The sequence below is a fragment of the Larimichthys crocea genome, chromosome III, assembly GCF_000972845.2.
Source record: "Larimichthys crocea isolate SSNF chromosome III, L_crocea_2.0, whole genome shotgun sequence".
Lineage (NCBI taxonomy): Eukaryota > Metazoa > Chordata > Actinopteri > Sciaenidae > Larimichthys > Larimichthys crocea.
Window position 1 is genome coordinate 51,591,053 of NC_040013.1, and position 21,356 is coordinate 51,612,408.

At 43.0% G+C, this 21,356-nt stretch overlaps 1 protein-coding gene across 2 annotated transcripts; it reads left to right on the top strand.

The window, feature by feature from the left end:
* Window positions 1-439: 439 nt before the first annotated feature.
* On the top strand, window positions 440-21,095 carry specc1la (sperm antigen with calponin homology and coiled-coil domains 1-like a). Of its 2 annotated transcripts, XM_010740220.3 has the most exons (17): window positions 440-657; window positions 3,583-3,719; window positions 7,816-7,978; window positions 8,079-8,217; window positions 8,296-9,926; window positions 10,071-10,278; window positions 10,507-10,580; window positions 11,250-11,425; window positions 11,694-11,857; window positions 11,956-12,074; window positions 12,636-12,726; window positions 13,242-13,331; window positions 13,448-13,604; window positions 13,915-14,017; window positions 16,362-16,478; window positions 16,584-16,643; window positions 17,551-21,095. In XM_010740220.3, the coding sequence occupies exons 3-17, from the start codon at window positions 7,853-7,855 to the stop codon at window positions 17,638-17,640; spliced, it is 3,345 nt and encodes a 1,114-aa protein (XP_010738522.3). In that variant the 5' UTR covers window positions 440-657; window positions 3,583-3,719; window positions 7,816-7,852; the 3' UTR covers window positions 17,641-21,095. The 2 variants fall into 2 exon arrangements, with proteins under 2 accessions (XP_010738522.3, XP_019119989.2); XM_019264444.2 differs by lacking the exon at window positions 3,583-3,719.
* Window positions 21,096-21,356: the final 261 nt, after the last annotated feature.

Sequence of the window (21,356 nt, forward strand, 5' to 3'; positions counted from 1 at the left end):
ACCTTAAAAATGTTTCATACATTCTCATATATTTTTTGATTTTATAGTCAGCAGTGCAGTTAAAAATCAAACTTTCTTCAGAAATCGCCTTTTATATTTAATTACAGTTTTGCAAACTGTGCACATCACGTGGGTTTTCAACCCTGTCGCCTAGAAATTACATTTCAATCGTTTTCATAATTAACATAATTGCTGCCTGGATTATGATTAGATCATCCACTTTGGATGATGTTTGTGTGGTTGCTCCTGATTTACTGCCCCTGTCCATTTTACATGGCAATATTGCATCTAATTGATTCATAATGCTGCAACTTGCACAGTATATTCTCTAATTAAAGAAGGTGTGTGAAGATGCTTTAATTAAAAAAAGCTCTTGCAGGGTTTTTTTGGCCCAGGTCCAGGAGTCATTTGGAGACAACGATTAAAAAAAGTGTGTGGGGCAGTGATGCGTCCCTCCTGCACACAGGGGGGATGCTGAGATGATGCAACCAGAGGAGGGGGCAGAGGATCATCCGGCTGCTGCCAACAGAAAGGGGCTGACATCCGAAACCGATGCTGCCGTCTCAAGTTGTGGATTAGTGAAGTGTTAGCGGCCGCGAATGAGCATTCATCGGACATCTATCCACCTATCAAAGAGGAAACTCAGGAGACGCTGAGGTATGAATATTTGATCAGTTTACTGACACAGCGCTGTCTTTTTGCCGGCTATGCTAACAATGTTAGCCACACGGTAGCATTAGCAGCCTTAGTTTTTGCTGTTGGCCAGCGTTACTGACAGCTGAGGAGAAATAACTGTGTGCGAAAAGAAACACAAAGCGACTGCAAAGTCAGGGAGACTGCTCTGACTCGCTCTGTTCATTTAGTTTGTTTTAAATAGCACGGTAATTATTGTTTTAGCCCACAAACCAGATTCTGTCAGATCTGTCAAGGTAGAAACATTCACTCGGAGCTACACTGTGATTTATTTCAAAATAAGTGAGCCCGGAGTTATTCACGCTACATCAGTGATAGGTAGTTAAGTTAGGTTTATGGTTAAGATGCGTCAATTTGACAGTGTTTAGCACAGTTATTGCTGAATGCAGCGTGTTTTCCTTCATGCCAGTCAAAGGCAATTTACTAATTTATGTATTGACTGTAAAATTGCCGCTTAGAAATATTTTATCAGTCTCAGGAATGGTTAAACAAATATATGCGATACGTTTAGAGTAATGTTACTTTGGCTAGTACTCAAAACTACCCACAAATAATATATTTTTTGTAATCTCTGCTACATCTGTAATATAATATATGACCAAATAACATCTGCTACACTATACCTGCATCTATTACACCTCTGCTCCCCCTCTGTGTTATGCCATCCCCTCTTTTCGTGCATTAATCACAGTTTCGGTGAAGGTTGTGCCTACGTGTCTGGCGGTGCTTTTGTTTTGAAAGCGCTTGGCCACACAGGAAGTGAAATTGTTGAAATTCTCTGCGTGCCTGACCTTTAAGCTAACGAGCTAGCTGGGCTATTTCTCTGCTTTTTAAGTTTCCATTTGGTCTCTGACATAACAGCAACCGACGTGTGCTGTGAAATCAGGTAGCTGTCTTTACCCAGACGGTCTGAAAGATGTGTTTGTGTGTCTGAATGACGCGGTGTTACGTTAGCTCTTGGTGCTGCTAATGTAGGGCTTGTCCAGAGCAAAAAAAAAACATACATTTGCCATCCCCCCTGGGAAGAGTGAGCCGTGAATGATGTTTCAAGCTGACCCAAATGGCGTGCTGTGGCAGAACTGCAGCCTCTGTGTGTGTCTGATGAATTAAAAATCATCTTTGATAGACCAAAGGTGACCACAGATGTTTCCCAACTTTTCCTGGAAGTGCTTGGAAAGAGCAGTATGTCACAGCCCACTCCTTTAAATCAATTTCCAGGAGATATGACTTATGAGATTTTCCTCTTTGGCTCTGCGTAATCATCGCTTTGCTCTGTAGATAAATATTTTTTGGGAAAAATTCTTCCGGTCTTGGAAACTGCCCCCCCCCCCCAGGTGACATCGAACAAGGGGAAAGAAAGAAATACAAGACAAAGTCATCGAGCGGGACCAAATCCCATGTTCAGTTTGATTCAGCTGAATAAAGTCAATTCAGTTTTACTATACTATGACAACTCTTCTTCGGTGGAAGTTTGACGACCATAGCTCAATAATCTTTTTAATACATACAGTACATTAACACTGTGCACGGTCTTGTTTCTGCAAGGGCAGGTTGTTGCTGATGAAAGAGGAACATATGAGCATTTATGTTCATTTTTAACCGCACATTGTTTTATTTAAACACTGAAATTGAGGCTGTCTCGTGAAGGAAGGTGTGTTTTCAATGCGCTCCAGGCTAGGTGTATTAATAGCCAGGCGTATTGGCAAATAAACTTTAAGCTTTGACAGAGTCTGCTCTGTGTGTACAGTGACAAACAGGCACCAGTCTGCCTGAGGTGGTCACCCTTGTGGGGTTTACTTTGTTTTTTTTTACTGGAGACGCCACCACAGGAAGCTAATGTTATGGCAAGGAAGTGCCTCCCTGCAGTTAAAGCATGAATAAGGAAAGAGAGCAGGGCAGGGGTATTAATGAGTTACTAGACCACCACGACCCCCACCCTCTTCTCCTCCCAGACTTACCTCAGCTGTTTCTTCTGCGTGCACCGTCTCAGCCTCCAGCTTTGTTCAGCTGTCTGTAAAGAAACACTACGCACACTTGTTCTTTTGCTCAGCCTTGGGTCCTATCCATTGCATTCATTTACACTGAAATGAAATACTGGAATCTGTTTTATCCTGAATCAGGACAAGTGTTGTCTTTGTTTCTTCCTACACTGTAAATTAACACATCAAATCGAATTGATGGCAACTCTGAACCCTCTTGGCATTACCTCAGTCAGCTTCATGAGGTTGCCACCATCATCAACTCAATGATGAAAGTGGCTCTCATGAGGAACACCACAGCAAAGGAAGACCAAGAGTTACCTCTGCTGCAGAGGAGAAGTTCATTACAGTTGTACCCTTTGAAATCAACAATTAGCAGCACCACAGATTGGAGTCCACATAAAAGTTTCAGAGTTCTAGTAGCAGACACATCTCAACATCAACTGTTCAGAGGAGACTGTGACTCAGACCTTCATGGTTACAGCAAAGAAGAAGAAGAAGAAGAAGAAGAAAACCCAAGAAACTCAATGAATGGACATTAGACCAGTGTTTTGGTTCCAACCATTGATAAAGAAAAGGTGAACTGATGTTATCTGCATGTGTGGTTCCCACTGTAAAACATGGAAGAGAAGGTGTGCTTTGCTGGTGACACTGTTGGCGATTTCAAACTTAAACTTCCTAAACTGAATTGAGATGGTTTGGGAAGAGTTGGACGCAGAGTGAAGGAAAAGCAGCCAACAAGTGCTTAATATGTTTGAGAACTTTTGACTGGTACTGTACAGATTTGACAGTAGGGATACTGGTTTTGCAAAGTGACCGTCCAGGGACCTGAACATTCATACTACTCATTGTTTGAAAGATTAAACATTAGTGGTGGTCATAATTTTCTCTTTCCTTGCACTGCTTCTAGGTGGGAACCCAGTGTAAACCTACTGTGACTTGGTTTGTGGACAACCATTTTGAAGCCTGGAGTTTGGTAACATGGATGTTGCCATCTTAGTTCTGTGGAGCCAGAAGTGACCATATTTGGATAAAAGCGCTGAGCTGGTAAGTGACGTTCTGCAAGTAGCACTGGGTTTTGAGTCTGGTGTGCTGCTGAGACAGACTCACTGAGAATGACTTGTCAATGACATAGCATGCTTTACCTTCCATTTTTAATTTATACACTCCTCTGTTATCTTGCATTGAATTACAGTTTTCATTGTCAACCTTTGGATGTTCGCTGTCCTCACTCATCTTGGCAAGAGGCAAATCCAGTCACAGTAGCCCCTGTCAGGTCAGGTGGACCTGAACTTTTCACAGAAATCAATTGGCACTGCACAGATCGCTGACAGGCTAATATGCAACTTGCCAAGTATTAGCTGAGGGACATTATTATATAAACAAACACAAAATTCCAAGCATGACTCAATTTATTTTCTTTGTGAATTGGGAAATGGTCTGTGGGCCACCTGGCACCCTATCTGGCCCATGGGCCTTACGTTGAGTATCGTGGCTCTATGAAGCCTTATTATGCTCATAGTGGGGAAAAAGGGTTTCTCAATGATGGCCACAAAGACTATGACCAGTACTGCTTATTTCATTTGTACTGTTCATAAAGCAGACATAAAACTTAATCACCAGATAATACGTGACACTTTTGACAGACTTCATTCTTATTCATTATTCAAGTTCTACAGTCATTTTGCAGAGATCTGGGTAATTGAAATATGATTTCAACAGTTTTCAAATTTTTTTAAATTATGGAATCATATCCATATTTGGTAGATTTGTTATACCAGCCCAACAATCTCTCTTCCTCCTGTGAAGATTTCTGTAGTTGGCAATGAATCACATTGGCTGATATTTAAGGAAGTGTCTGCTAGTGGCATTTATTTCAGTGTTGTGTATTAAAAATGTAAGCTGTATTTAAACAAGAGTACATCATGATGTCGCGAGCAGCCATCCCAGTAATGTGGACTCAACAAGAAACAGCTTTGTTTTTGATACAATGTGATTCCTCACAGATGTTGGTGTGAACTACAGTAGTGTCAGCAGAACAGCTTAGTGAGTCTGACATGCGGGCGTCTCTGTTTATGGTGTGTGAATTATTCTGGATCGATTTTCTTTTAAGAGTCCTTTTAAAATGGCAAACACACACACTGACCTGTTTGCAGTAGATTTTACAAAGTGAGAGAGTGAAAGAACAGGCAGCTGCCTCTGTCCCATTTTAGCCGCTCTTTCAGTCCCCAGCCGACGATCCCATGTCTATTCAGATCCAATGAAAAGAGCTGAGCTCGAGCTAGCTGCTCTCTCTTTCAGACATCTGCTTTGACACACATTCAGCTATTCAGAAAACTGGCTAGTTGTTGAGTACACATGTCAGTACTCAGGGAAAACGCCCTGCAAAACCAAACGTACGTGTTATTCATACGACAACAGGCAGTATAGGGTTAGGTGTCCAAAGACAGCTAAGAATGGGAAGTAATATGAAGAAAGTATAAGTTCATAGCTGCTGATACTCATTTTGAATATTTGTTTTGTTGTGCCCAAAAGGTTTGTGAAGACATTACAGCAGTGCTGACAACGGCAGACTGTAAGACCACAAAAACTTTCCACATAATTCTATCTAACTTCATATATAATTTAAGATAACCTGAGATAAGTGTATGTCTGGGTAACCTGTAGTGAGAACTGCACACAAAAAGCTCTCTCAGACACTGACTGTGTGAAAGATGCACGGTGTAAAGCTGCAATGAATATTCTAATTATGAACGATCAAAGAGGCTGTACATGTAAACAAAATCTGCTTCAAAGTGGAGATCACATTCATATTGTAACCTTAAGCCTGCAGTGCATGTCTGTTTGAGTGAATAAAATCGACCTCTGCACAGAGCTGCAGAGTCTAACCATCTGAGACACATTATTTGCCATTTCCTCCACACGAGGCAGGGATGGTTGTTTCCTTTGTTTGCTTGTGGCTCTTTGTAAACTCACATAACTGTCTGAAAATCCATATTTTATCTTTAGAGCCAGTCAGACTCCTCATAACTCTCCCCAAAGTCTAGGGCAGTGTGTTTGTGTGGTTTGTATTAGGTGTAGGTAAACCCCACTCACCATCTACGTCAATGGAAGCCAAAGTTAACCTGACAGAAGAATGAGCCGAAAAAAAAAAAAAAGCTCATCTCAGTGGGGGAGAAAAATGAATCACTGCAAAGACTCTCTGCAGCCAAAGGGAACGATTCTGTGCCGGATGTCAGATTTTAAAGGAGCACCTGTACAGAGGAGACCCAGCTGAAATCTGTTAGAAAAGTATTTGTTTGTGAATAAAATGCAGTCGTGGTTTAGTAGCAGGTTATTTTGGATCGGGCTCAGATGTGAGCCGTTGTGTGCAGATCTTCTCCTGCTCCAGCTGCATCAGATTTTCAATATTATTCCATCTTTGTAGTGTGTATTTATTTAGCTTGGATTCAAGGAAAGGTTTCAGTCAGTGGAAAGTGTAAACGTTTGTGCTCCTGCTACAATGCATGGGTCAGCTTCTCACAGCGTTCTATTTAAAGTTTGATTTAATCCTGGTATCTGATATTTATTTCCATATCTAAACAATGAAACTTCTGCTCAGGAAAGCAACACACCTCCGACTCGGAGAGAGATTGTAACTGGATTTCCTGTGTACAATAAATAACCAGCCTACTTTTTCCTCTTGTGCAAAAAAGGCTCCAAGACATCCAAATCTGTGCTAAAGTACTTACTCTTTGTCTCCAGCTGTGTCCCAAATCACTTTTTCTTGCTATCGTGGCATCAAGTCAGGTTCTCGTCAGACCTGGATGCAACATGTGATGAATAAAGCCTCCTGTGTTTTCTACAAGCTGTTCTTATTTGGTTGCAGCCAGTTTCAGCACCTCAGTCTCTGCCAAATGAACACAGTTTATTGGCAAAATTGCAACAACATACAACTCCAACATAGTTCTCAGAGCTTCGTACGGGAACAGTTTGAGAGAGAGCGTGTTTTTTTTTGTATCACCTAATTCAACACACATTTCGAAACGCAACTCATCAAATTGTGCTCAAGAATTTCCACCCATTAAATTATTATTAGGATTCATTTCTGGGTTGTGGAGCTGTTGTTTTTTTTTCTGGGGGGGGGGCAAAAGTGAGCGTGAACTATGAGTGCATCTTGCACAAACATGGTGCTGAATGACTGAGTAAATCTGGGACAAAATTTCACCTCTCATCCAAGAGGCTTCTTCAGGTTCTGACTGGTTTTCCCCGCTAGTCAGTTAGAACCGCCTCTTAAGAGTCCAGTTTCCACAGATTTACTCTTTTGGAAGAAAGATGACCTGGACGGCAGTGCAGGATTAGATCCAGTACATCAGACATCGGTTGCCCAGTAACACTAACGGACTCACATTTTTGCCTCTCAAAGTATTTCACTTTGATCTGTGAAGAAATCTACTTTTCCTTTTTTGGGCTCTGATCATTTTTGTACACGCTGCTAGAAAATCCCGTCTTGCAGATCTCTTGTGTACTGAGGAGCAGTTTGTACACTGTAACCACATTCTTCCCACAAATAAATATATCGAAAGCAGCAGCCACCCACGCAGAATAAATTAAACTTCATCAGTGTCATCTTTGTTTTGGCTGACGGGCAAGTGAAACTCTGAACTGATTGAACCATGAGAGACACATGAGAGCCATCTAGTGGAGATATGGGTTAAGCCTGTATAAGCCTCATTTTCAGTGTTTATCTTGCATTCCTGTATCTGGGGTGGTCCCCCACAGCGGCTTTAACAGCTACCAAATGTAACTGCAGAGACGACAAAATGATTAAAAGCTTAAGCACCACACACGTGTATCTGGATGTAAATATAAATAAACATTTTGCAGCATCTACATTAACTAATCATTATAGGGATCAAGAGAATGAGCAAAATGATCCACTACTTACCCAAACACCAGCTATGTGGAGTAAACTTCAAATTACAGAGACAGACTGGGAGAAACATTTTCTAGAAGTGATCTGTTATTCGATGTGGTCCTTTTTTTATTTTTAGTGTTTAGGGGAATAGCATCTGTGGAAAGAATTCCTTTTCCATGGAAAACTGGAACTATCACTCTGCGCACTGACATACGTTACCTTTCTCCTCCCTCCTTTTGTGCACAGATTGAGCTGTAAATGTATCGGCATCGGAGACCTCACTATGAAGAAATCGGTCCGGCCAGCGGTGAGTAAGGTGAGTGCAGATCGAGGGAAGGCAGAGGCCACGGCTACCACTGGGACCGGAAAGCCTGCAGCCAAGACCAGTGCCACAGCACCTCTGTCTAAGGTAGGATTTCACATGAGCTGATCAGTGCTGCCTTGAATTTGATTTGATTGTTTTGTATGTGAGTTTGTTGAATTTTGTGCTTTTTTTTTTTTTTTTTTAGGTGAAAAGCAATGATGATCTTCTAGCAGCTATGGCCGGAGGGAATCCTGCGTCAAGTAATGCGGTCACCAAGACCAAGAGGACTGCATCCATTGGGACTACTGCTAGCAACCTAGACAGCAAGCCAAAGACCACATCAGGTATGTCTAATATTTCAGGCCTTTGATCTCTTGTAATGTTACTGTAGATGTAATGATGACCTTTTTCTTTCTCACCAGGTACTTCATCCAAGCGTACGACATCTTCGATTTCCAAGGAGCCAAATTCATCCCGAGACCGTCTCCGGACATCCAGGACATCAGCCAATAAGAAGCAGTTGGTTTCGGGGACTGTATCGGGGGATGTGGCCTCAGGAAAGCGCTGTCGGAGCCAGATCCTGGCAGAGACTGAGGGCCGCATGTGCAAGTCCAAATCAGATGGCCAGATCAGTGATAAGGTGGTGCTGGAGGCCAAAGTAAAAGACCTGTTAGGTTTGGCTAAAAGCAAAGATGTGGAGATCCTCCACCTACGCAGCGAGCTGAGAGACATGAGGGCTCAGCTTGGTTTAGGAGGGAAGGAAGCACCGCCGCAGGAAGAAGCTGGAGAGGAGGAGAAGCCCCACGTTTCAGCCATCACAGCAGCCGATGTGGAGTCCACTCTGATTCTCTTACAAGAGCAGAACCAGGCCATCAGAGAGGAGCTCAACATGCTAAAGAGTGAGAACCGAATGTTAAAAGACCGACTCAATGCACTGGGCTTCTCTCTGGAGCAGAGGCTGGATGGCTCGGACAAGCTATTCAACTACGCCTCCCTGAGCCCAGACCTGGCAGCAGGCAGCGGGCAGAGTGATGGTGGAGGAACAGGTACGCTGACCTCCTCAGTGGAAGGCTCTGCCCCCGGTTCACTGGAGGATCTGCTCACAGGACACCAGCATGGAGGCTCTGCAGACAACCTCGACAGTGAATCTAGCGAGGTCTACCAGGCTGTCACCTCCAGTGATGACGCTCTGGACGCCCCCTCTGGCGCTTCGTCATCATCCGAGTCGGAATGCGCACCGAGCAGGGAGCGCTCACGGAGGGGCAGCAGTGGCAACGCCAGCGAGGTGTCGGTGGCCTGTCTGACGGAGCGCATCCACCAGATGGAAGAGAACCAGCACAGCACTGCCGAGGAGCTTCAGGCCACATTACAGGAGCTGGCTGACCTGCAGCAAATCACCCAGGAGCTGAATGGAGAGAATGAGCGACTAGGTGAAGAGAAGGTGATCCTCATGGACTCCCTGTGCCAGCAGAGTGACAAGCTGGAGCTGTACGGTCGACAGATTGAGTACCTGCGCTCTCTGCTGGATGAGCATCATATATCGTATGTGCTCGAGGAGGACATCAAGAGTGGCCGCTACATGGAGCTGGAGCAACGCTACGCAGACCTGGCAGATAACGCCCGCTTTGAGAGAGAGCAACTGCTGGGAGTCCAACAACACCTGTCCAACACGCTGAAGATGGCTGAACAGGACAACGCTGAGGCCCAGGAGATGATTGGAGCACTGAAGGAGAGGAACCACCAGATGGAGCGCATCATGGAGTCAGAGAGGCAGGGTCGTGTCGCCATGGCGTCTGCGCTGGAAGAGTACAAGGCAGCCGTTAGCAATGACCAAGCGGAGCTGAGCCGCTGCAGAGCCCAGCTGGACCAGGAGAGGCAGAGGGTGGCCGAGCTGTACTCCCTTCACACCGCGGGGGACAAAAACGACATCTGCCAGCTGCTGGAAGGAGTACGACTGGGGAAGGAAGAGGCTGAGGCCAAGGCAGCGAAGTTGCAGGAGGATTTGGAACAAGCCCACAGTGACCTCACACGGCTGCAGGAGACATTTAGTAAGGTTAGTAAAAACACAGTGTGTGGGCCATCGATTTCCTAAAGCTAGAAGATGCTACATAGATGTATTTTTCAGATTCAAGGAGGAGATTGTACCTCATTGCTTGTTAATGAAATGAAAGATAACCTCCCTTCTGTGTGCATGCAGCTGGACAGGGAATACAGAGACTTCCAGGAGCAGGTGCAGCAGCAGATGGCTGAACAGCAGCGGGCGCTGGAGAAGCAGCGCGTGGACCTGCAAGAGAAAGAGACTGAGATCGCTGACATGAAGGAAACCATTTTTGAGCTGGAGGATGAGGTGGAGCAGCACCGAGCTCTTAAACTCCACGACAACCTCATCATCACAGACCTTGAGAGTAAGCGGGCAGCCAGAATCAACATCTACTAAATTAGCTGGTTTGATTGACATCTTATCATGTTCCATATGTCAAAAGTCTTAATCCACTGCCATCGAATGTTTGCCAAACTTCCCCAAACTGTCAATTCTTAGACGAAAAGTAATATCACACATGTGTAATAGAGTCACATCGTTCTGTGGTCTGTTGGCATTAATACCAACGGCATGTATTTAACTCCTGTTTTAGACTCCGTGAAGAAGCTGCAGGACCAGAAGCATGATATGGAAAGAGAGATTAAGATTCTTCACCGCAGACTGAGGGTAAGAGTGCTGCAGAGGGGTACAGGGCTACAAGAACTTTATTACTACCTTTAGTCATATCTCCATTGGCCTAAAATTGCTGCAGTTTTAGGCCAATGGAGATATGACTAAAGGTAGTAGTAATAATAATAATAATAAGCGTTGGTTTAGTACATCTCAGTTATGATAACATTAAAAATTCAGAAAGACCAGATGCAAGATTTAGTTATCAATTATTACAAAGTTCTGTGTAAACTCTGTAAAAGACCACGTGTTGGTCTGAGGACCAAAAGTGACAATGGAATCAGTTCCCTGTGGGATGTGTTGTTTGTGATGACAAATCCACAGAGAACTATCACTCCACTTTGAGGTTCTGCCAGTTCTACAGAGCCTTTTAGAGTCTTTCAGCTCTTTGTTTGGTTTTACAGTCTGTAACTGAATTGTTTTAGTTTACTTTCAGGACTGATCGCTGATAAGCCGTGAGTGAGCTAGCTAAGGAACATAGTCAACCATTTCTATAGCAACTCAGTAGCCAGATGTGTCACGAGTTGGTGGCGACAAAAGCAGAGCGACAAGGGAATGAAATGTTGGACATGGATCAGCTGGATGAAACCCGACTCTAAATATTTATGTTCCTCTGTCTGCCTGGCGTGTAAATAAGTTTGCTAATGTGTCCGTGTGCACGTGCAGGAGGAGTCGATGGAATGGCGTCAGTTCCAGGCCGATCTGCAAACAGCTGTCGTCATCGCCAATGACATCAAGTCTGAAGCACAGGAGGAGATCGGAGATCTGCGGCGCCGGCTGCAGGAAGCCCAAGAGAAGAACGAGAAGCTGAGCAAAGAGCTGGACGAGGTCAAGAGCCGCAAGTAAGACCCACAGAGACGTTTGGAAGCACTCCAGCGGTTTGTAAACAGCATATGGGAAGATTTCACATTGCTTATTTGTTTATGATTCTCGGTGCTCAGCAGCAGAGTTTGTGTTCATTTATCTTTGATGAATCCCACAGTTGAATCATAAATGACAAAACCATAATTATCCCTACAACACGATTGAAATATTCTCAAGCCATAATGTCGACGTAGACTGCATAGTGGCTCTGAGCACATGCTGAGTTGACTCCTTGATATTTCACAGACAGGATGAGGAGAGAGGCAGAGTGTATAACTACATGAATGCCGTGGAGAGGGACCTGGCTGCTCTCAGACAGGGGATGGGTCTCAGTCGGCGGTCGTCCACCTCTTCAGAGCCCTCACCCACTGTCAAAACACTCATAAAAAGCTTCGACAGTGCCTCTCAAGGTATACATTCTTATTTTCTGTATGCTGTATTGGTTTCAAAGATAGAAAGCCGAGCTGTCCTTTATTTATTTGTTGTTCCCTTTTCACTCTTGACTTAGGCCCACCTGCCAACGGTGCCTCTGTGACTCCAACAGCCTCGGCTGCCCCTCTGCCACGCACCCCCCTCAGCCCCAGTCCCATGAAGACGCCCCCAGCAGCTGCTGTTTCACCCATCCAGGTACAGGAGGAAAGGCTTTGAACGAATGTTACCTTGATATTTCACACATCTTGGTGGTTAATTAAGAACTTAATTTAGTCCTTGGGTTCACCAGACAGCATTTAGACTACATAAAACAAGTGATGAGGACAGACATCAAGAACTATGGATAAATAAAGAAGTAGTAGAAGATTTCAAGCAGGACCACAGCAACAGGCTTCACCCATTGCTGATCCAGGTGTAGCCACAATCCATGAGAACCTGCGAGACGAGAAAGCACAAAAAGCACTGTTTAGTACATCTAAACACAGTTATGATAACATAAAAATCATTTAAAAATCAGAATTTCATAGTTTTTGTGGGTAAAATTTGTAGTACAAGTAAAAAAAATCTTTGCATCTCCGTGCTGATTAGATTTTCAAGCCATGCGGATTGGATAAACTGAGGCTTTAAGAAGTGGAGACATTTTCTCCACCAATAAAGGAACACGTGATACAGTAGTTTTTCTGAGAAATGCAGAATTGGAGATCAACTGTTTTCTTTGGTGTATTTCTACTTTTAAAATGTTTTTCTTCATTTCAGAGACACTCCATAAGTGGGACTATGTCGGCAGCCAAGCCCCTCTCCTCCTTGAGTGACAAGAGACCCAGCTACACCGACATCACCATGCCAGGTTAGGCAGCCTTCACAGTCATCATATACTGTATAAATAATCTCAGAAATGACATTTAGATGTTACTGTCAAACTGTTGAATATGAGTTCTTTGTCCTCTGTGATTCCTGTGTCACTGTAAACAATCTTGATGAACTGGAGTGCACTGTTTCCTCTCTCGTGAGAAATTACGTTTTTCCCCGGAACCCCTGAGTTGAGAGTTTAGTTCTACTGTGTGTTGACTTCATGTTTTAGTTAATCAAAATGTTAGAGTGGACCATAAGAGGGAAATAATGAGCCATCATAGACTGCAGAAATTCCCTCAGTCCATTCTCACCAGTAATGAGTTCAAGAGTCTCATATGAACGTGTAGATTTGGCCGTAGCCTCCAACGTTCCATTTATTTTAGTCTGATTTATTGTTTTCTGCCAGTATTCCCTGAGCTCTGAGGGTCTGGAATGTGGCTCTTTACTGACCGTGTCCCTTCTGGAAACACACGTAATATATGTGATGTAAATACTGTCATGTGTCCACAGCTGAGCACCTTCTCAGGGGGACCTCAGCTAGCCGCCCTGCGTCCGCCCTCCAGAGGGTCTCCAACATGGACTCCAATAAAGCAATCTCAGGTTAGAGATGTTAAGTTCTAGAAGTGCATTATAAACGTTATAAATGAACTCAGTCACCAGTTTAGTTCAAAACAAAAAAAAATCAAGTCTATAACTGTCTCTCCTGTCCTGAGCAGTGTCCCGCCGGAGCAGTGAGGATATAAAGAGGGACATGTCTACTTCAGATGGGGCCTCCTCAACCTCCCTGATGGCTATGAGTGCTGCCTCCTCCCCGCTCTCCCTGTCCTCCTCCCCCACCGCCTCCGTTACACCCACGGCACGCAGCCGCCTAAGGTACCACCTCGTGTGGAAGTCGCTCATCTGTTTGTTGTACTGATTGATAAAAGTGGGTTGGGTTATTTGCCTGTAATCCAGTAAACGACCATTTTAAAATCTCTGCTTTCATTCTCGTCAATACTTTTTATCAGTCAGTTGTAATACTGTGGTTATGATTGGTCTCCTGACAAAACACACAGCGAACGACAGCTCTCCTAGCTCATTAAGAAAACATACTTACCGTCTAATCTGCTTACATGACATGACAAATATTGTTTTAAACGGTGGCAGTGTTTGTTGACACGTCTGTTCTGTGTGTCTGTTACAGAGAAGAGAGAAAGGACCCGCTGTCAGCACTGGCCAGAGAGTACGGCGGCTCCAAGAGGAATGCTTTGCTAAAGTGGTGCCAGAAGAAGACAGAAGGTTATCAGGTAGGTTCCTGTCGAGTCACCGGAAGGAAGCAGCCGCTCTAATCCCTCGGGATTAAAAGTGTCTAGAACTCTTCTCCTCCTGGCTTGGGCAGGAACATAGTTAAAGGGAAACGCCACAGATTTTAAACATTGAAGTCTATTCAGAGGTCTGTGAGCTCAGTGTGTGGAAAAAAAGTTGGATAAAGCTTTTTGCAGCTTCAGAGGGGAGCTGTGTGAGCTCTGATAGACTTGATGTCTTCAGCCCCAAGAGTGTTGGTTGGAGATTGAGACATGAATTTTGAAAATAAAAATAAATCTGGGTTTTGGAGTTAAAAAGAAGTGAGCTTGCTGGATCTGTAGGCTGCTCCTCATCTCTGCTTGAGGCTGGGTAGTTGTAGGTGCCAAGAAAGAAGTATGCATGGGTTAAAAAAATAAAATAAAAATAAAAAGTCACATGACATCAGGTTGTTCTGCATTGATTTTGATCCTTTGAAAAAGACTGTCAAATCCTACCAATGCTTAACCGTGGAGTACTCTGTTACACTGCACACAGAACTCTCTAACACACCTGCAAATTAATTATATCTGTTTGTGTCACTGTCAAAGGTCAAAATTTCAAATAGGATTCATAAAGATCATAAATAAAAAGAAGGTCATTCATTCCTTCATGGCAGATGGAGTTCCTCTGATTAATACAGTGATACAAACATGTGACAGCTCCTGTCAAAAAAAGGAAACGATAACTAACTGCTTTTTACAGCTCTTCAGATTATATTTTTTTATCTTATTATAATTGGACATGATGGCTGTTATTCAGACCTGCAAGCTCTAGAGCAGGGAGAAATGTGGTGAGGTACGAAGGTCAAGTAAGGCAGGTCTATCAAGAAAGGTTAGAGGGTCAGGAAGGTGAAGTCATTTTAATATACAAATGAATCCTTATGGAGTGTTATGAGCTCAGGAAACAGTGTAATGCTAAAACGTGAGATGTTCCTCATTGTCTAACAAGGAGAAAGATGGTTTACACAACAAGTATTTGCATCAAAATGACATATTATTGGATTATAACCACTGGTATATTCATGTATTCCTTGATTTAATGTTGTGGGTGGCAAACATGCAGCCAATTTTAATTTATCATATATAATTTTCCATCCTGTTGGGTATGTTGCGAATCTCCCCTTGGGACCAGTAAATCATCTATATTTACATTTAGTCATTGATGCTTTTATTTAAATCAACTTACACAAAGTAAAAACAATCGGTACAGTGCAACAATAAGTACTACTTGCATAGAATAAAGTAACAGTTGTAGAAGGGGATAGATTTAGCATGTCCACTTGTTGGTAGTGTTGAAGAGGAGGGTGTTACAGTGATCTAATCACCAGAGGATCACAGCCCATATGAGGAGTTGTAAAGTGTGAGTCCAGTAAGCTGGAGGTGGTGTGCCTTCATCCATGTAGATATGTACTGAGGGGTTGACAAGTGGAACTGACAGATAGAGCTGTGTGTCATCTGCATAGCGGTGATAGGCGAAACCATGTGAGTGGATAATCACACCCAGAGAGGTGGTGTAAATAGAAGAGGCCCCAGCACTGAGCCATTATACTTAGTGATATAATAACATCATAATTTATTTATTGATAATATCCTGTATTGTTATATGACTGCTAAGTTAATAGGGACTGAAGCTGTCAAATAAATGTAGTGCAGTAAAAAGTATTAGTATATAAATATTTGTGTGTGAATGTCTATCAAAACTTGAGGTAAACTTTGATTTGTATATTTACTTATTTTAAGGTCTAGTCTCAGGGGCCAGGACCAGGACCCTGTGACTAAAAACAGTGATTATGTTTGCATGGGATGATTATTTTTTATTAGACCTGTACAGCCACTGACCTAGAAATGGAAATGGCTGTGTCAAGAGTCACTTGCCATATTGACTCTTGATGTAGGTTATGGTTTCCAGGCACTTTAGGCGTACTCCAGGAAGTGTAGAACATTTAACACATCCTGTCATTGACCTGCCTGACAAAAACACGAGGCTTTCTCTCACTCGTAGAGATAATAGTCTTGGCACTGAGGGGACTTAACAGATTTACAGCCCCAGCAACGGGTCAGGTGACAGTCGATGGTGAAAAATCTGATAAATGTAATATGGATGAGTAATGTTAGGCAGGACTGTCATCCGGCTCCATGGTAACTGAATTTATTGTAACAATATATTGTTGAAAGTGATGGCAGTGATATTCATGACCTAGGATAAAATGTTGTACCCACTTAGCCCGGAAATTGTCTTTCTATTGATTTTGATCCTGGGCTGTAAATGCTCTGTTGACCCAAAGTGCACTGTCGCTTTGCATTTCAGAACATTGATATCACAAACTTCAGCAGCAGCTGGAACGATGGCCTGGCCTTCTGCGCTGTGCTCCACACCTACCTGCCTGCACACATCCCATACCAGGAGCTCACCAGCCAGGAGAAGGTAACTAGATGTTGCAGGAAAGCCCTGACCTAAAGGCCACCATTACTGTTGTTAGCCATAGTGTGTGTGTGTGTGTGTGTGTGACTCTTCTTCTTTTCTTTTCAGAGGAGAAACTTCACCTTAGCTTTCCAGGCTGCAGAGAGTGTGGGCATCAAATGCACTTTGGTAAGCTTCACACCAATGTGAACTGACTTCATTAAAAACAAAACAAAAAAAACTCTACTCCTAGTGTAAATAAGATATAGATACTCACTCACTCGATGGGTTGTTTGGGACTCATTTTACACTTTGTAAATGTTTTTGTATTGATTGAAATTATGAGATGTTAATTAGGGAACTATAGAGGTGCTGGTAGGCAGATTACGTTACCTTTAGACAGAGACAGGTCAGGTGGTGTCCCCCTTTTTCCAGGCTGCATGCTAAGCTAACAGCTGCTGGCTGTAGCTTCGTATTTACTCTACAGACACAAGAGCTAACTCTCCACATACTGCTCAGACACCAGCATCTTCACATTTCTCAGACGTTTTGTCACAGGTCACAGAGGTGTGGCTGATTAAGTAACATACTATTTTTAAAGAGTAAGGTCAAAAATGTATGTTTTTAAATGGGTTCATATGCAGACTTTTTATAGATTATCCAGTCTGTATGTTATTATGATTTTAGTTAACATGATCTAATTTTGACATCGGACAAAGCCTCATGGACCCCCTGTGATCTTTGAGCCAGACCCCAGTTGGGAACCACTGTGTTAAGGTGATAATGTCTGATCTGGTTCAAAGGTTGTTTGTAACGGACAGTGAGGTTTTTGTGCTTCTGAAGGTTCTTGTTTGAACTTGGAAGTAAAAATCTTGACTCAGGGTTACTAGATTTTTTTCCAGAGCTTTGAGCCATCAGTTGTGGCTTTCATCACTGGATGGAGTTACTGTGGAGATGGTTTCATAGTTTCCACATATACACTGCAAATTAATTATGAATTAACTTGTTAAATTAAACAATTCTTTATGTTTTCTTTATCTGAAATGGGTTTTTTTGGGACCGAAATCTTCAGTTAACGTCTCTTTCTTTATTTCAGGACATAAACGAGATGGTGCACACGGAGAGGCCAGACTGGCAAAGTGTCATGACTTATGTCACAGCCATCTACAAGTACTTTGAGACCTGACGTCACCGTCTCTCTCCACTCCGCTCTGCTACTGCAGCACAATCAGAGCCACGCAAGCGCTCATAAGCTCTCAGCAACCTCTCAATCCCCACGGTCAACTGTTATACCTCACTGACCTCGCCCTCACCCCCACGCCACAGCAACACGCAGTCATGCTGCATGCCGTTCCTCAGTATTCAGCAGCACTAAAGGCAGACCACAACCTCACTGGACACACTCAGCTACTCCCAGTGCACCGTAGAAGGCGCTTTGTATAGAGTTTTAGTCCAAGGGCTTGCCTCTATGTCTCCTGTTACACTAGTAAGCCATGAGAAGTAATGCTGGTGAACCAAGTATGAACTGACCAGCGATGAAATCTTGTAGGTCATTGTTGCCTTCAGGAAAGAAGGAAGGAGCAGCATGAAAAACCAAGTCTCAGTGCCTTCCACCTGGCTTTTTCCTGGCAAATAATATTCCCTCACTGTTAACCCAGTTTTCAGGGTGTGTTAAGGGGGACGTTCAGCGTGCTTCTTGCGTGTCATTTTCATACAGTTCCTGTGTGTTTTTGTTGTGAATATTTTGTGGAAACATCAGCTTCTACAAAATAAACCAAATGTCACGTCATGTTGGAATTCTCCCACAATTCGCTCCGAAAGGAATTCAGTCAGCCGCAGCCTTTTTTGCACCAAATCTTCCAGACATTACAGTACGATACAGATGCCTCAATTTAAATGGATAAAGTGCCTGTGTGAGTTTTGATGCAGGAAAAACTGGAGATGCTCCTCCACAAAAAAAAAGTGTCTTTCCACTGCAACAGAAGATTTAAAGGAGTTGTTGCCAAATATGTTTCTGAGCCTTTTGGCTTGTTGATCGCCATCAGGACGGACTGATGATGCCGACAGCTACTACATCAGCCTCTGATCATGAGTGACTTTCCAAGCACAGAAATATGCTATGTTCTACAACACTACTCTACATTTTTGTTAAGGAACACACTCTTACGATGGGTTTTTCATGAAGGTTGGACTGAAGTTCATTTGATGTGTATGGAGTTGAACGCTAAACTGTTTAAATGTGAGTGCTTTGAATTTTGTAGGCCTGCCGTCTCGCACTAAGACGTCTTTCATCAGGCACATAGAGGACACAGCATCATTTCATCATAACCAAAATATGAGTATGAGTAGCATTTAGTTTTGATTGACCTGTGAGTTCTGTTTGGATCAGACAGCCGTAAACGTTCTCAGCCTGAGGCTCTAATTAGTAAAATAGTGTCTCGCCGAGGGACTCCATGTGATAAAATATGCTCTAGTTTCAGGATCAGGTGAAGACACTCTTTTGCAGGTCAATTCAGCTTCACATTGAAGGAATAGTTTTAACTCACTTTCTTGCAGAGAGTTAGATGAGACAATTGATACCACTCTAATGTTTGTGCAGTCAATATGAAGCTAGACACAGGAGCTGGTTAGCTTAGTAAAAACAGGGGGAAACAGCGAGCCTAGCTCTGTCCACAGTTAACTAAATCTACCTAGCAACACCTCTGAAGCTCAGTGTTGCATATCGATTGTCTTGTTTTGTCTGGCAACCAACCAAGATATGAGATATGAGTTTTGTTAGCTTTGAGCCCGGCTAGCTGTGTGAGTGGTATCAATCTTCTCATTTCACTCTCATCAAGAAAGCAAACACATGTACTACTCAAAAAGTTTCCGTGAACATCAGCAAAAGTCGCAAAACTCTTTATTTTGCGCCTCAATCTGTTTAAGTGCTCGGACAATGCATTGCACCGTTGACTTATTTTGTGTGTTTATACTGATGCTGTGTTAGACAGGTAGTTTTTGAAATTCCTAGTATGACTAACCGTTACTGTAGAGATACTTTGTAGCACACAATGTAATTTAGGTTGTCTGAGAACAGTCGGCAACATTAATAAGTCCCCATATTTAGTATTTATAAGCAGTATAGTACACTAGAAGGACTTTTTAAGTGTTTATCAATGTGTAGTTGTTGACAAATCAATCAATAAACACTTATAACTACAATATAGTACCAAGTATTAAAGGTTTATGTCCACTTCTAAATGCTAAGTAGGGGTACTAAAGTGTTGCCATGTAAGGCTGTCTGACTGCCATGTGTTTATCGTGCCTCAACATACCACGTTCACTGTATTTATTTGCATGGTTCCCAGTCATTGTAGTGAGCTCATTGCTTTACTTGTGTCTGAAGTGTATATGAGTTTATAACACATACTTTAAGTAGCTGCACTGAGATAAGCTTCTTTTTTTTTTTTTTGTATTCCACACTAATTTCCTGCCTTAACAGTTTTGGCCGAGGCTTCTGCAAGTGAAACTGTGACATTCGAGGCTGCCGTTATCTTTTGCTCACCAGGCTGGTGTCACAGTCTGTAGAGGTCTCTGCTCGTGCCTCTAGAGGAACACTAATGGTCATAAACCGCCTCTGCGAAGCTGGTTGAATCCCCCTCGTGTGTCTGGGGATGGTGACTACACACTGTTTTGATTTGGATGAGTTGAAGCTGCCAGCTGGTATCAATAGCAACATCAGGAACAGCATATTTGTCTCTGTTTAGAAGCACATCCTGCCACGCCGTTTGCAAAGCCACATCACCACAGTGTGTACAGCTGCATTAGGCATTCAGTGATACAAAGTTAGCACAAGAGCCTGAAACAACTATATATTCTTTTTTTTGTGTGTGTGTGTGTGTGTGTGTGTGTGTACAGGAGAGAGTGTGGGTGAGTTGTTATTTAATGACATTTGAAAGAATTGGCTCATTGTCGACAGGGCTTTGTGACGCTGAAGATTATCAGCCAACGGTTTTATTGTGTTCTGCTCGATTCCAACACTGGCCCCATGACTTTTATCGTTTCCTGACAGGAACGTCTAAGAGCTACAGAAAGATTTGAAGCCTCTCCATCTTGGAAGTGGAATGTATTTTTGATCACGCTTTAGTGATCCTGGGATGTTTATGAGGTCCAGCGCGTGCTGATGTGGAGTGATTGATTGAACATTGAGCCTGGCCTGCTGTGAAGAGACCAGACGGCTGGCAAATGCAAAGAAAGCACATTCCACCTCCACATGATGCAGACATGAGGGACATGTTACACTGTGTGGGACCTGAGAGACGACGCCCTTCAAGTGTAAAGCTTTACCACCAATGTGAACAGCGCAGTATGTCTTTACTGGGTCCACTTCATGCTACATTTGTTCTTCTTCTTGTTTACTTGAAAATGCTCTGAGGATTCCACTGAACCTGCTCCAGTCTTTTTGTTCCCGTGTTGCCTTTTTTTGTTTTTGTTTTTTGTTTCTTTCAGTCCATGCCACATTGAAATGAATGGGCCGGGCTACAGTATTAAGTGCACACTATGATAATAATCAGTTGTAAAATATGCTTAAAAAAAATGCTGTCAGGTTTTATTTTGCTTTATTTTCCTGGCTATAGTTATAAAATACCATTGAAGCAGCCACATTTGTCGTCTTTATTGTCTCAGCAAGCACTCTCGAATAACCAACAAGTCACATCTTCAGATGACTGATACTTATAAGTCATAACTCTGTCTAATGTCATATTTAACTCCATATTTATCTAAAAAAATCGATCTGGATTACTTGGTGTGTGTGTGTGTGTGTGTGTGTGTGTGTGTGTGTGTGTGTGTGTGTGTGTGTGTCAGGTTTCAACACAGATACCCAAAGCTTAATGTGTGTCATCAACATACAACAGGCTTTTA

Coding starts and splice junctions, on each gene's coding strand:
- specc1la (XM_010740220.3), top strand. CDS start 7,853: ATGAAGAAATCGGTCCGGCCAGCGGTGAGTAAGGTGAGTGCAGATCGA. Junction 8,218..8,295: donor CAAGCCAAAGACCACATCAG/GTATGTCTAATA, acceptor CTTTCTCACCAG/GTACTTCATCCAAGCGTACG. Junction 10,279..10,506: donor CATCATCACAGACCTTGAGA/GTAAGCGGGCAG, acceptor CTCCTGTTTTAG/ACTCCGTGAAGAAGCTGCAG.